This window comes from Catharus ustulatus, chromosome 1 (assembly GCF_009819885.2).
Source record: "Catharus ustulatus isolate bCatUst1 chromosome 1, bCatUst1.pri.v2, whole genome shotgun sequence".
Classification (NCBI taxonomy): Eukaryota; Metazoa; Chordata; class Aves; order Passeriformes; family Turdidae; genus Catharus; species Catharus ustulatus.
This window is the reverse complement of record NC_046221.1, coordinates 160341558-160353749: the sequence shown is the minus strand read 5'-3', so window position 1 is coordinate 160353749 and position 12192 is coordinate 160341558. Positions and strand designations below refer to the sequence as shown.

The 12192-nt window shown below is 41.1% G+C and overlaps 1 protein-coding gene across 12 annotated transcripts in view; it reads left to right on the top strand.

Annotated features, from left to right (window-relative positions):
- PTK2 (protein tyrosine kinase 2) overlaps window positions 1–12192 on the top strand; it is a 187712-nt gene that overhangs the window by 51922 nt on the left and 123598 nt on the right. For 6 of the 12 annotated variants that reach the window (XM_033072177.2, XM_033072153.2, XM_033072171.2 and 3 more), the window contains exon 1: window positions 5197–5407. The exons of 1 other annotated variant lie outside the window; for it this stretch is intronic. In XM_033072177.2, coding sequence (XP_032928068.1) covers window positions 5305–5407 — 103 coding nt within the window. In that variant the 5' untranslated portion in view covers window positions 5197–5304. Of the gene's footprint in view, window positions 1–5195; window positions 5408–12192 lie in introns of those variants that run through there. 5 more of the 12 variants (XM_033072147.2, XM_033072137.1, XM_033072128.2 and 2 more) reach the window with 2 other exon arrangements.

Below are 12192 nucleotides of genomic sequence, written 5' to 3'. Positions count from 1 at the left end.
AAAGTCTTAAATGAATTCACAGAGGTGATGCTGCTTCTCAGTTGTGCTGAATCATTTCTGTTGAAAAACTGGGCTTGGATTTTGACACTCAAAGTAAAATATCTTTTTTTTTTTTTCAGTTCTGCCTGTCAGAATGCTCATAGTTAAATAAAAAAGATAATGAAAAGTCATTATCTCTGGTGGCAGGATAATGATGATGGAACTTCTCAGTCTCCAGAGCCTCTTGCAGGTCATGGGGCCCATCACCCTGTTCTCCTCTGTGCCCTTTGGCAAAGGGTGTTCAGGAGGAAAGTGAGCTGGAGAAGGTGTGGGTGCAGCAGAAAGGGCTGCTTGGGGACAAGGATGATAAATTCAGAGACCAGGTAATCCAAGGTAGATTTCCAAAACAGCAAACCAGAGTTTAGAGTAAGGCAGAGGTCAGGAGTTGTCATTTTAGGTTTGTTATAATTAACAATGTACCATTTTTCAGTAGTTCTGTGAACAAAGATGATGTTTGACTGGCTAAGAGGAAACTTAGGATAGATAATATTTCCCACTCTTAAATAATGCATACACCCAAAGAATAATTAGAATATTTAGAAAAAACTAACACAAAGAACTAACTTGAGGGAATGAAGATGAATGAAGATTACAGTGCAGTTACAGTGTCTGGACAGCATGTTTGGGGAATTCTGGACACTAACATGGAAAAGCAAATTAATTTGGATGCAGAAAATTGTCACTTGATCCATAAACATGTTTTAATGTTTAGAACATTGATCAAGCACTCTCAGTTTATGGGCTGCAATTGTTGTGGTAGAAAGCATTTGTGGCTTTACCAAAAAACTCCTGCACTTGTTCTGAGGGTGAACTTTGTTTGAAAACTTTGTTTATCAGCAAGATGAATTCAACAAACTCTTCTACATGAATATGCAGATCTCCTTCAAAGCAATGCTTTTGTTCTTCAGCTTCTTGTGATTACTAGAGTGACAAACAGTAGCCCATAAAGTGGCTAAGACTATGAAATACCAAGTCCAAAATAAAAATAACTCCAGCATCATCATTACAGAATGGTTTAGATTGGAAGGGACCTTCAAAATAATCTACTTCCCACCCCCCTGGTAAGGACATAGTCACCTTATACCAGCTCAGGCTGCTCAAAACTCCACCCAATCTGGCTTTGAACACTTCCAGGGATGGGCATCCACTGTTTCTCTGGATGTGTCTCACCATCCTCACAGGGAAGAATATCTTCCTAATACTTAAAACACATTCTTCCAGTTCTAAGCCGTTCCTCCTTGTTCTATCACCATGTGCCCTTGTCACAAGTCCCTCACCAGGCACTGAAGGGGCTCTAAGGTCTCCCTGGAACCTTCTCCAGGCTGAACAATCCCCACTCTCACCCTGCCTCCAGAGCAGAGGTGCCTCCAGCTCTAATGCTGATGTCATTGCTGTGCTGTAGCTCTTCATTTTTGTTATAACAAGTGAATGGGCTGCTCTTTTCTCCCTTGGAGAAGGTCTCTGTTGCTCTTCTGTTAATCTGGTGGCTGAGGTATTGAAAATTTCTGTTTTACTCTCCAGTACTGCTCTGCCTGTTTTCTTCACAGTTTTCAAATCCTGAGTTTAGTTTGGTTTCTCAGGGCAGTGGAACTTGGACAAATACTCCCTGTTTGGTTCTGACTGGGTCCCCTTCCTAACAATGTTCCAATTTGCCAGCTAGTTTGATCAAAATTTGATGAATAGAGATATTAACTGATGTGGAAAAAAATTAATTGAATAGCAGAGAGTTCCTAATGATGCCATTTACTTACTGAGGGAGAAACTGATCATTTCTGTGCTGATGAGATCTCTGTGACACCCCGAGGAGCTCTGGCTCTGGACATAACCATGGAGAAAGCCAAGGTTTGCCAGTTTATCTGATGGGCCTTTTAGATCTTTATTTTTGTTTGGATAAGCTTGAGTGGAAAAAATTAGGCAGCCTTATATGTCTCACAAGTGAAAAAAAACCCCCAAACTGCTGTTGTTTAACCCTTTGTTCCCCAATGCTTTCTGATTTTTGAAGGTGAAATCAATGAGAGACAGGCTCAGCACCAGAAAGAAAATTTGAAAAACTAAATACCTTGATACAATTTAAAAAATGCTTCTGACTTTTTTCCCCCTCCCCTCTTGCTTTCTAAAAGCTGATGTTGATAATCAGTAGTCTTTAAAAGCAGGCTGAAATTGAGCAACCAAAATCAGAATCACAGCAGAAAAGTCTTAACTTGAATTTCCTTGGGGCAAAATGCCATTTCTTCAACCTTGGCCTGTCTGTTGTTATTGGGGTAGACTGAGCTTTTTTCTGGTTAGAATGCACGCTTCAGGAAAATGGCCAGTGATTCTGCATATTCTTAGTAAAAACTTAAGATTTTTTTTTAAAATAAATATTCTTTTAGGTGTTTCTGTGATAGCTGCTATCATCATTAACACAGACTACTACGCAAATACTATCAGTGTGTGTCAGCAAATGCATCTTGCACAACAAGAACCAACGCTCCTGTTCCACAGCCCTAATTCCTGACAGATGTTTCTTACCTCAGTAAATGCTATAATCTGATTGGCATTACTTAAAACAGATTATTTTACATAAATGCTACTCAGATACCTACTTGATGAGCAGTATTTATAAAATGTTGTCAATACTTAATGTTAAATATATTAGAGATGTATTTAACTTCCCAAGTTTGTTTTTTCTACTTTGTGCCTCGTCTGCTGCTCCATCCCTGCCTGTGTTCCTCCCTGCAACTTGGAATTTTGGGGTTTCTTTGTATCTCCAGAACATAAATGTTATGCTTTTGGTGGTGTTTTTTTTTTTTTTTAAGATTATCATGTTATTTGAAAAAAGAGAATGAGCATGTGTCTACTGTGTACTTCTTACAATAACAAATAGATATTAAGTATTTTTAAAAAGCATCAAGGAAGCACTTGGTTTAAGTGAAAAAATACATATTCAGAGTGTAAAACGCTGGATAGCTTCTAAAATTGAATTTTAAAAAATTCTCATGCTATGAAGTACTTAGTTTTCACCTTTGTTTTGTAGTCTAATACAAAACCAAGAAGGTATGTCCTTGAGAAGAATGAATATAATGCTGGTATTATATGAGCAGGCAGTATCTCTTGACACTTGGATTGATAATCTGCATTAGCCTCATCTGTTAAAAGTGTAAAGAATACAGAGTCCACACATTCTGTTTATTAAAGCTCTCCTTGGCAATGCACTTACCAGTTGATATTCAAAGGGTTTTGTTTTCATGAATAAAATTGAATTTAGACCTTCCCCTTTTTACTTCTTGGTATTTTTAAATCTGCTTTTCTGGGAAACGTTTTCTTTTTTATGGAAGAAACACTTTTAAAAATATATTTTACACCCTAGAGCACAGATCAAACCAGCTTAAGGAAAACTGAAGAAGTATCTGCAGTTGCCTTTTTGTGAGGAAACAAGTCTTGACTTGCTCAAGGTCACCACAGAAGCCCATGGCAGAGCTGCATGTGGAAAAGCAGTTTTCCTGCCCTGCCAGCTGCAGCATGAACCAGAGAGGCACTGAGCCTGTCTGTGCCCCTTCTGTACCCACACAACTGCAATAATTGGGGGGTTAAATATTACTGTAACGTGTTCTGTTTTATTATTGAAGGTAAATATAATCGACCTTGTTGCTGGAAGTGTTTGTTTGTCTGTGTAGCATTGAGGGGCTCGGAAAACTTTGTGGTGGGGGGAGGAAGGCACCCAGGCATGTCTTCAGTTCCCTTTGGCTTTCTTCAGCCCCAGAAAGAGCTTTGTGCCTGAGCAGTGATGCAGAACATCTGATGGGCCTGGTTGTGGCCTAATCTCTCTCTCTGATTTTTTTTTTTTCCAGTGAATATTTTTTCTCGTTTAAATAGAGAAGCAGACAATACTTAAATGCAGTTGTTGCTTCCTTTTATTTTATTTTTTTACCAAGAATTTTAACATACACCACTAATTCTGCAAAGCCAGTCAGTATATTGAGAAATGAGATGGCAATAAAGAATGGTAATTAAACATATGCTGTAGATGAGTGCATGCTGCTACAAGTAGGCAGATAGGTTAAGTTGAAGGCTGCTGGTTTTAGATTAATTCCCTTTTGGTTCTAGTCTTGGATAAGCCTTATGCCTTGCTGCTGAGGGCTGGGAGTGAGAAGAGATTATCGTGGAATATATAAAGAGCTTTAATGATAAGTGTGAGTCTTGTTCCTGTTGATTTTAATACGTATTCAAGCTGAATCAGTTATTTATAATTTTTGTAAAATACTTTGCTGTGAGTAAAACAGATATTTGCTTTATTTCCATATACACATTCTGCCTGGATACGTGATTACTATAAACAGGCTTTTGCAGTGTTTATGCTCACAATTTAAAAAGAAAACCATAAGCAGTTTTGATGTTAGGTGCTGCAAAGTTAGGAAGAAACAAAGGCTGTTCTCCATCTGGGGTGCATGTCTGAGGTGACCTTTGCCTTCTGGTGAGAAGTGAATAAGGAAGCCCCGGGTTTCGGGGGGGCTGGAAGCGGCACTGAGTAAGGACTGCGAAATTCATTCTGTAGGGCAGCACTGCCAGGGTTCTTCCATCCATTATCCCGCGGAGCGAGGCAAGTGCTGATGGAGCTGGGACCCCAATTCCTGCTGGAGTTCGGGGAAGTTCTCCAGCGCTTATAGGGAAGTTCCCGTGCGCTTAGAGGGAAGTTTTGCGCTTTCAGGATACCTCGCACTTGTTTCAGTAAGCGGACACAGCAAAATGTGCAAAAGCGATGGCAAAAGGCGGGGAAGGGGCGGTGCGGGGCAGCGGGAACAGGAACGGCAGCGAAGCGGGGCCGGTCCGCAGCCGGGCCGGGCGGCGTTTCCAGCGCTGTCTTTGCGCAGAGGGTGAAGCGGAGACTGCCGGGCGCGGGCAGCAGACGGGGATTAGCATATTAATGGCAGCCGGGTAATCGCCTCCCGCCCCTGCCCGCCCTCCTCCGCAGGGCTCACTCCGCCTCGGCACCGCTCCCGGGGAGGAGGACGAGGACGAGGAGGTGGATGATGCTCCGGGGCGGGGGGAGATGAGGCAGCGGCGCGGCGTCCCCGCTGCGGAGCGCGCTGGAGCCCCGGGCGGGCCGGGGGACCGCGCTCCCCCCGCAGCCAGGTGAAGCCGCACCGCCCCGGGGAGGGCCGGGGCTCCCTCCTCTCGCCGGGATCCGGCACCGCCAGGCGGCTCCGGCCTCCCCCCGCAGGAGCCCGGAGCGCTGAATCGGGACATTGTGTGCCGGGGCCGGCCGGCATCGAGCACGCTCTGTGTATGTGGCTGCTGGAGGTGGCCGGGCAGCAGCCCCCGAGGCGGGCAGGTGCGGGCTGCATGGAGAAAAGCGGCTGCAGTCCATTCCCCATGTGCTGGGCTAAAGGTACTCCGACCTTTTATTTATATATACGTACCTGCGTATGTATGTATGTGTGTGTGTATCTGTATGTATTTCCCTCTCCCTCTTAATTTAACGTTTTACCACCTGTGGTTCTATGGGTTTTTTCCTATCAGAGCCAAGCTAGAAAATAAAATATTCTGGTCATGCCCTTGCAGTGCGGAGCTGCCCCTCCGCAGGAGCTGCTTCACCTGACAGCTGGGATGCTTCGGGATTTTTTTTCTTTTTTTTTCTCCCTCTGCCTTTAAGAATGATTTGAAATGAAAAGAGCGTTTGAGCTGTTTGGTTTGTACTTGCACTGATGTGAGGATCTGACGGCTTTGTTTGTGATCTTTGTATGTTTGAAGGCACTGCGAGGGTGATTCTGCTTTCACTCACCTTTTAGAAGTAGTTTTTAAGTGTCTGATCCTGATCCTAGGGAGCGTTTACAGTGGAAGACTCACATCTTTTTACTTGATGTCTCCGAATATGCCACCCCTATTATCCACCCCCAGACTGGGACAATAAGTAGTCACAGAGCGTGAATTTATTACAATGAGAGGGTTGGACTTGAAATTGAGGCTTAACAATAGTTAGATGGACATGGGAAAGTCATTCAAGTGATAATCTTAATTTGCACCCCAAGACATACTTACCGTATTATAATCTGGATGTTAGTTGTATATTGGAGTTGAAGATTTGAGTGTACAGGGATTAAGGTCAAAATTCTGTTAGTAGCCAAAGAGTCAGATCTTCCTTAGATGGAAAACAACTGTAAAGAGTTGAGTGTGGCTGTTTGTAAGCATAACTTTCCTCGTGCTCGCTTTCATTTCAATGTACTTTCTTTTTTGGAAGAGAAGCTGGCAGTGAAGTATTGCGTCACCGGGATCTTGGATCACGGACAGCCAGTTACTTCAGAAGTTCAGAGCAAACGTAAAAACAGCATCAAATTTATTTACAATTTTTATTGTCTAGTGATTAGGAGGACACGAAGAAATATTTAACACCGTCTTTGGCCTGCTTTTTGCACCTTTCAGAAATATACATAGTCTTTGACATATTACAGTAGCGCATGGAGTAGAAGCGACTTAGAAATAGGAGAAGTTGGAACACCACACCCTGGTTTCATGAAGTGCTGAACCTGTCAGCTCACTGGGGAATAATAGTTAGTAAACAATGAGTAGCGGTAACTGGAAACAAAGCTAGAACAGTGTCCTTTGGTTTAGTAAAACTTGTTTACCCTGAAGGTAACAACAATGCCAGATCTGCACGCCATAAATTGGATAACAAAAGTGTTTGTTAAAATTGGGTTTTATCTCCTTGGACTATTGCGAGGGTCGGGATGAAGGGATTGCCCAGAAAGTAACTTATAAAAGTAGGGAAGAAGAATCTTCTGAAAGCAAAAGCAAGTTTTTGCCATCTGCTGTTCAGGCTGGTATGGAGGTACCAATTTCTCCCCCTTATTCCAGTCCCATAGGATGCCCCCAGCAGGGCTGGGGATGGCTGCATTGGGCCATGATAAAAGGTATTGATTCCCCCCAGCCGTTCCAGCAACTAAAATGAATGAAAAATGATCCCACCTCTTCCTCTGGTCGCCTGTGTTCCCAGAACATGACTTCAGGGAAGATTGCTTGTCCATCCCCTCTGCCCCAAAATGCAGATCAGCCCTGTAATCTCCTGCTTTTCCTGTTGGGGGGAGAAGGGGAACACCGGGAGTTGCGTAAGAGGACAAAGGCATCAGGATCTTCACAGCTGCCAGTTGGGGATGATTTCTAGAAAAAGCTTCATTGCAGCCTCCCAAAAAAATAGGACAGATGAGAAATAGCTTGAGCTATATTTGTCATTGAATGGTGGCCATGCCTTAGTCGATGATTACTTTGTGTACTGTTCACCGGCTTAACCTTAGGGAAATGAGACGGATCTGGCCTACTTTGATAAGGGCTGTGAGATATCTACAGTCCAAGAAAGGTAATATATTAATGAGAGAATCTGATGTCTTTATTCTGGGCTGTTTGGTTTTTGTGTTAAAGCTTCAGGTTACCTGTACCAAAAACTGATAAAACTTTTAAGTATTTTATAATGTCTTAAAATGGAATCTTGATGTGTATGTTTTATTATCCATAACTTCTTTCTAAGTGCTCTGTTATCTTTTGAATGGGACAGATAAAGCTTTGATTGTACCAGGTGTGATCTCAGCAAATGTTTGTTCTTTGAAAATGCTTTGAAATATTTCAGTGAGTCTATGTTCATGCAGAGCTTCCACTTTTTTTAGCATTCTTAAATCTGAAATCGTCAAATCTTCTTAGCGATAGCGTGGGATGACCTAATTGCAGCCAATTCTGTGGCTCTGCCTGTAGGACTGCAGCAGAGAATAAGATATTTGCTTGCTTTGGAAAGTATTTGTGTAAATCTGTGTTGTTGCTTTTTTGCCTCCTCTTCACATTTAAATCTAATCTAAGTAGTGATACTGAATTGAATAATTTAGTCTGGATCTGCACGCTCCAGATATGAGGGTATTTTAGTGGGTGAATGAAGAGAAAGTGTGTATTTTATTGCTGCAATATTTCTTCTCAGTAAGTCTGTTTTACTTCAGTCAGGATAGGAATAAGAACTTTTGGCTGCTTCTTCCCTCCCATTAGGTAATTTAAAACTTAAAATATCAGATCTTGTGGATTAATCATCCTGAAGCTCAGTTAAAACTTCGGGGGATGCTGAAGTGATCCCTGAGCAGTCACCACTCCTTTCCCAGCTAGGTGCTGAAACTTTGTGCTGGTATCATATGGGGATGTTGCCTTTCTGCCTGAAACAGCAGACTAGAAAGTAGTCATGGATCATTAAAGACTTTTCACTAACATCTCTGCACTTCAAGACCATTGATAGTATAATGTATTACACTTTGACTTAGATACTTTTGCTAGTAAACTTTTTATTGTGTTTCCTGTGAATTTCTGCCATTTTAACCTTGCACAATAACTGGGTGAAAGCAGTCTAGACGTGACAGCCAGGAGTAGTTGGGCAGCTCTGCTATAGGTCTGTGAATTATCCACCCTAAAGGAGGAGGAAGTTTCTTGAATATCTTCCATGTGAAGAGCTCTGTTTAGTCATTTATGAACAATTTATCCATGTAGTTCAGTCTGTGCCATGTGAGTTGTTAGTGCAGGGTGATCACAGTCCTTGAACTCTGCCCTTCAAACTAACATGGACTGGCTTAATATAATGAAGCCAAATTCAGTCAAAAATCTTGTCTTGATTAAAATAAGTTAAAAAAAATAACCTGTGTTGTGAAATATATTTAATTTACTGAGAAAGAGTTTTGCCCTATCACAAATGTTGCAATCATCTTTTAAAGGGAGAAGGAGTTCCAAGTTAAATGTTGTGGGTTTGTTTTTTGGTGAGCCCTGCTGATTCAGGGGGTGTGTTCAGATGGGACCTGCTGGTCATGTGTTGAATATAAGCCAGACAGTTGGATGCATAAAAGTTCAGAACTGTTTCTCCTTCATCTCCATGTCATAAATCTCTGCTGTTTTGCTAACAAAGTGATAACTTTCAATCCAACAGATTTTTATGTAATAGGTGATCACTAAGAGGAACACAGTCATAGAAAATGGAGTAAGGGAAATTGCTGATACTGTGAAGGTTGTAGGCAGGTAAATAATCTCTGAAGCAAGATACTGTGCTTCTTTGACACAGACATTGTAAATGTAACATGGTAATACAATTGTTTCTTGTATGTCAGAAAGGAAAAAGCCATTCTGCTTGTGTGAGTGTTCTGCATCTTCTCAGCTTCAGGTGAAGTGATTTTAGGGAAGCTGCTGCTCTTGCATTTTTTTCATTGATCTGTAGGTATAGTTTAGGAGTGACATTAGGTGCTTTTTCCTTGGTATCTGAGGGAATTGCAACTAGGAAAAGTCTGGTCTGTCATTTGACAGTATGTTGTTAATAACTATGTGGGCTACACTGGCCATTTCCTTCTGAATGGTAATCTTGCCTAAACTTTTGTTAAACTTAATAAACTTCTGCCTTCTTGAGCTGTGAGACTTGCAAACCATAAAAAAAATCTCTTCAATTCCTGGGGTTTTTTTTGGAGATTTTTTGTAGAAAGAAGAAAAATAATGTTAATCTCATCAACCCACTAATTTTCAAAGGCAGTTGAAAAAAGTTCATAGAATCACAGAATGGTTTGGGCTGGAAGGGACCTTAAAGCTTTATCAACTGTATAGTTGCCTGCCATGGGCAGGGACACCTTCCACTAGACTGGATTGCTTAGAATATCATATTCCTAATATGCCTGTATATATTTAAAGGTGGAAAATAATCTGTAAAAGCAAGGGGGGTTCTCCCCTTCAGTGTTACAGCATTGAGTAGTAGCTCAATATTCTTAAAAATACAGGAGCTGTGCAGCTCCGGGAGTCTGCTGCATTCCCACTGGGGTGATTGTTCCATATTCAAAGACGACTGGAATGGAAGATGGAGCTTGAGATATTTTTACAAGAAAGGAAAGTGATTGTTTTAAGGGCTGGGGGGAGCATTTGGCCTTCCCTGGGTAATGGAGATGTGTGATCTTATCAATTGTAGCACCTGGTAATGAGCCAGTGAACCAGCTTGGAATTAAATTCTGAGCTGCCTGGATAAAAACTAAAACTTCAGTAAAGAAAACAAGATGTTTCAAATATCCTTTTAAAGAAGCATTAGAAAACAGACCTAAGAGGAAAGTGTGGAAGTTGGCACCCAAGTGAATGTTTCATTGTTGGAAATGATGCATTAAGCAGAAAAGTTAACCAGGAGTTTATAGCCCTAATCGCTTTCTTAATCAGTTTATATTTGAAATTTCTTTATCTCAAGTCCCATTGTGTGTTTATGTATATTTATTTTTATGTGCAGAATACATCTACAGACACATGCATGATTTACCTTTCCCAGTTAGCCTGGCAACAGTTGCAAAATTTCGACATTGGATACCAAAGATGATCTCTTACCTGTTTTTGTGGTTTTGGTAAATGCAATTCATAGGGCAGTGTCTCTTTTGGGAGCTTTTATTGGTAGGGCTATGGTACTGAAATTAACTTTTGTCACTGGTGTTATATCTGTAAGAAATGAATTAGGTTGTCTCAGTCTTTCACTTGCAGTAGTGTTGCTGAAATAGAGTAGTTACAAGTTTATGTATTGTAAAAATTTTGATGTGCCATCAAAGAGTAGGTACTTTTTATTAATTGTCTGGGAAAAAACCCTCACTGGTATTTCTAAGTTCATGACCTGATATGGATTTGTTCATGGAATTATTAAAAACTGGAGACATTATAGATTAATATGCACTATAATAATATAGTAGGGAAGCCTGTACAAGCTACTGAATTCTGTAACCTGGCACAACAAACAAAAGGCAGACATAAGGAAATACCTTTGTAAATATTACATTAAAAGGAGCTTAAGTACAGGACATCATAAATGTATTCAATTACAGGAGTTATAAAAATATTGTATCATTCATGAAGATTTTATCATTGTGCAGAAGCAATGAGATCACTGCAGTATCTCCTGTTGAATCCATGTTGAGAGCTCTCAGTGCCAGTTTTCCCTGATGGGTTGTCAAGGAAAGAGGTTGCTGGGGTATGGAGGTAATTGAGGGGTTGTTGAAGTATGGAGGTTAAGTGGTGGTTGCCCAGCACTGGGTGATTCTCTGTTTATTGGCATACAGGAAGAGGGTAGGATTGTCCTCTTCTGATATTTAATGTAGGTTAGCGTAGATGTTAAGAAAAGCATTTGTGTGTATTCAATCCTGCTGAGTCATTTCATTGAAAGTAACCTGTAAACAGACTCTCTTTTTTAATTTATTTATTTGATAACTGAGGTTTGTTACTTTGCCAGGAGGGAGATTGCTTAATCCTTTCCCCAAGCACTGTCACTGCTTTCTGAAGTAGTGTTTCTCCTGCCAATGATTTCAGATCCATAACAGCAAGCACCAGAGGTTTGTACTTTCTATTTTAATTGGAATCTGCAAATGAAGTATTGTCCCTTGCTTTACCAAGGAAATACCTAAGGAGAAACAGCTTCTTCCATGGCCTAAGTCTCCACATCTTGAGTAAATACAGGAATAAAATCAGTGTGTGCTTCAGTTCTGCCATGACTTGGGACAGCGGCTCACAGCAGCTGAGCACTTCAGTGATGTCCTGTGCAGGGTCACATCAACAGGGGATGAGTGGAATGAGCTCAAGTGTGGCATTTTGAGCCTGAAAGCTGAGCTTTTACTGCAGTTGGGTGTGCTGTAGAGCTAAAAGTAAAACCAGACCTTCCTCACTTGAACAATACCTCTCAATGAAGCAAAATTAGTCACTTCATTGCCAGTATTTGGTCATGGATTCCCACATCGTTTGAGTTTTCTCCTTTAGCATCCATATAAAGGTCATTGGAGCAAAGAACATTTTCATCATAAGTGATGGCAGGGTGAGTAATGGTTTGTGGTTCTGTTGCATCTTTATTTCTGGGAAGGAGAGTGGGAAGGAACTGGGTGTGTTCTGTAGCTTCTTAGCTAAGGAAGATAAGGGGCAATAGGATTTAAACTCTTCTCACAACCTTTCTGCTTATGTGTTTGCAACTCGGCAGTGATCTGTTCTTGCTAGTATGGAGAGATAGTGGGAATCATGTTCCTGAAATCTTAGTGTGTTCAGCTCAAAGGGTGTTTTGTCTCAGCTGTGTCACAATGGTTGGGCAAGATAATCTGAAGAATTGCAACAAAGATACTTTGGAGTAGAGCAACCTTTTCAATTTGATCCTAACAAATGATTCCCATGCAA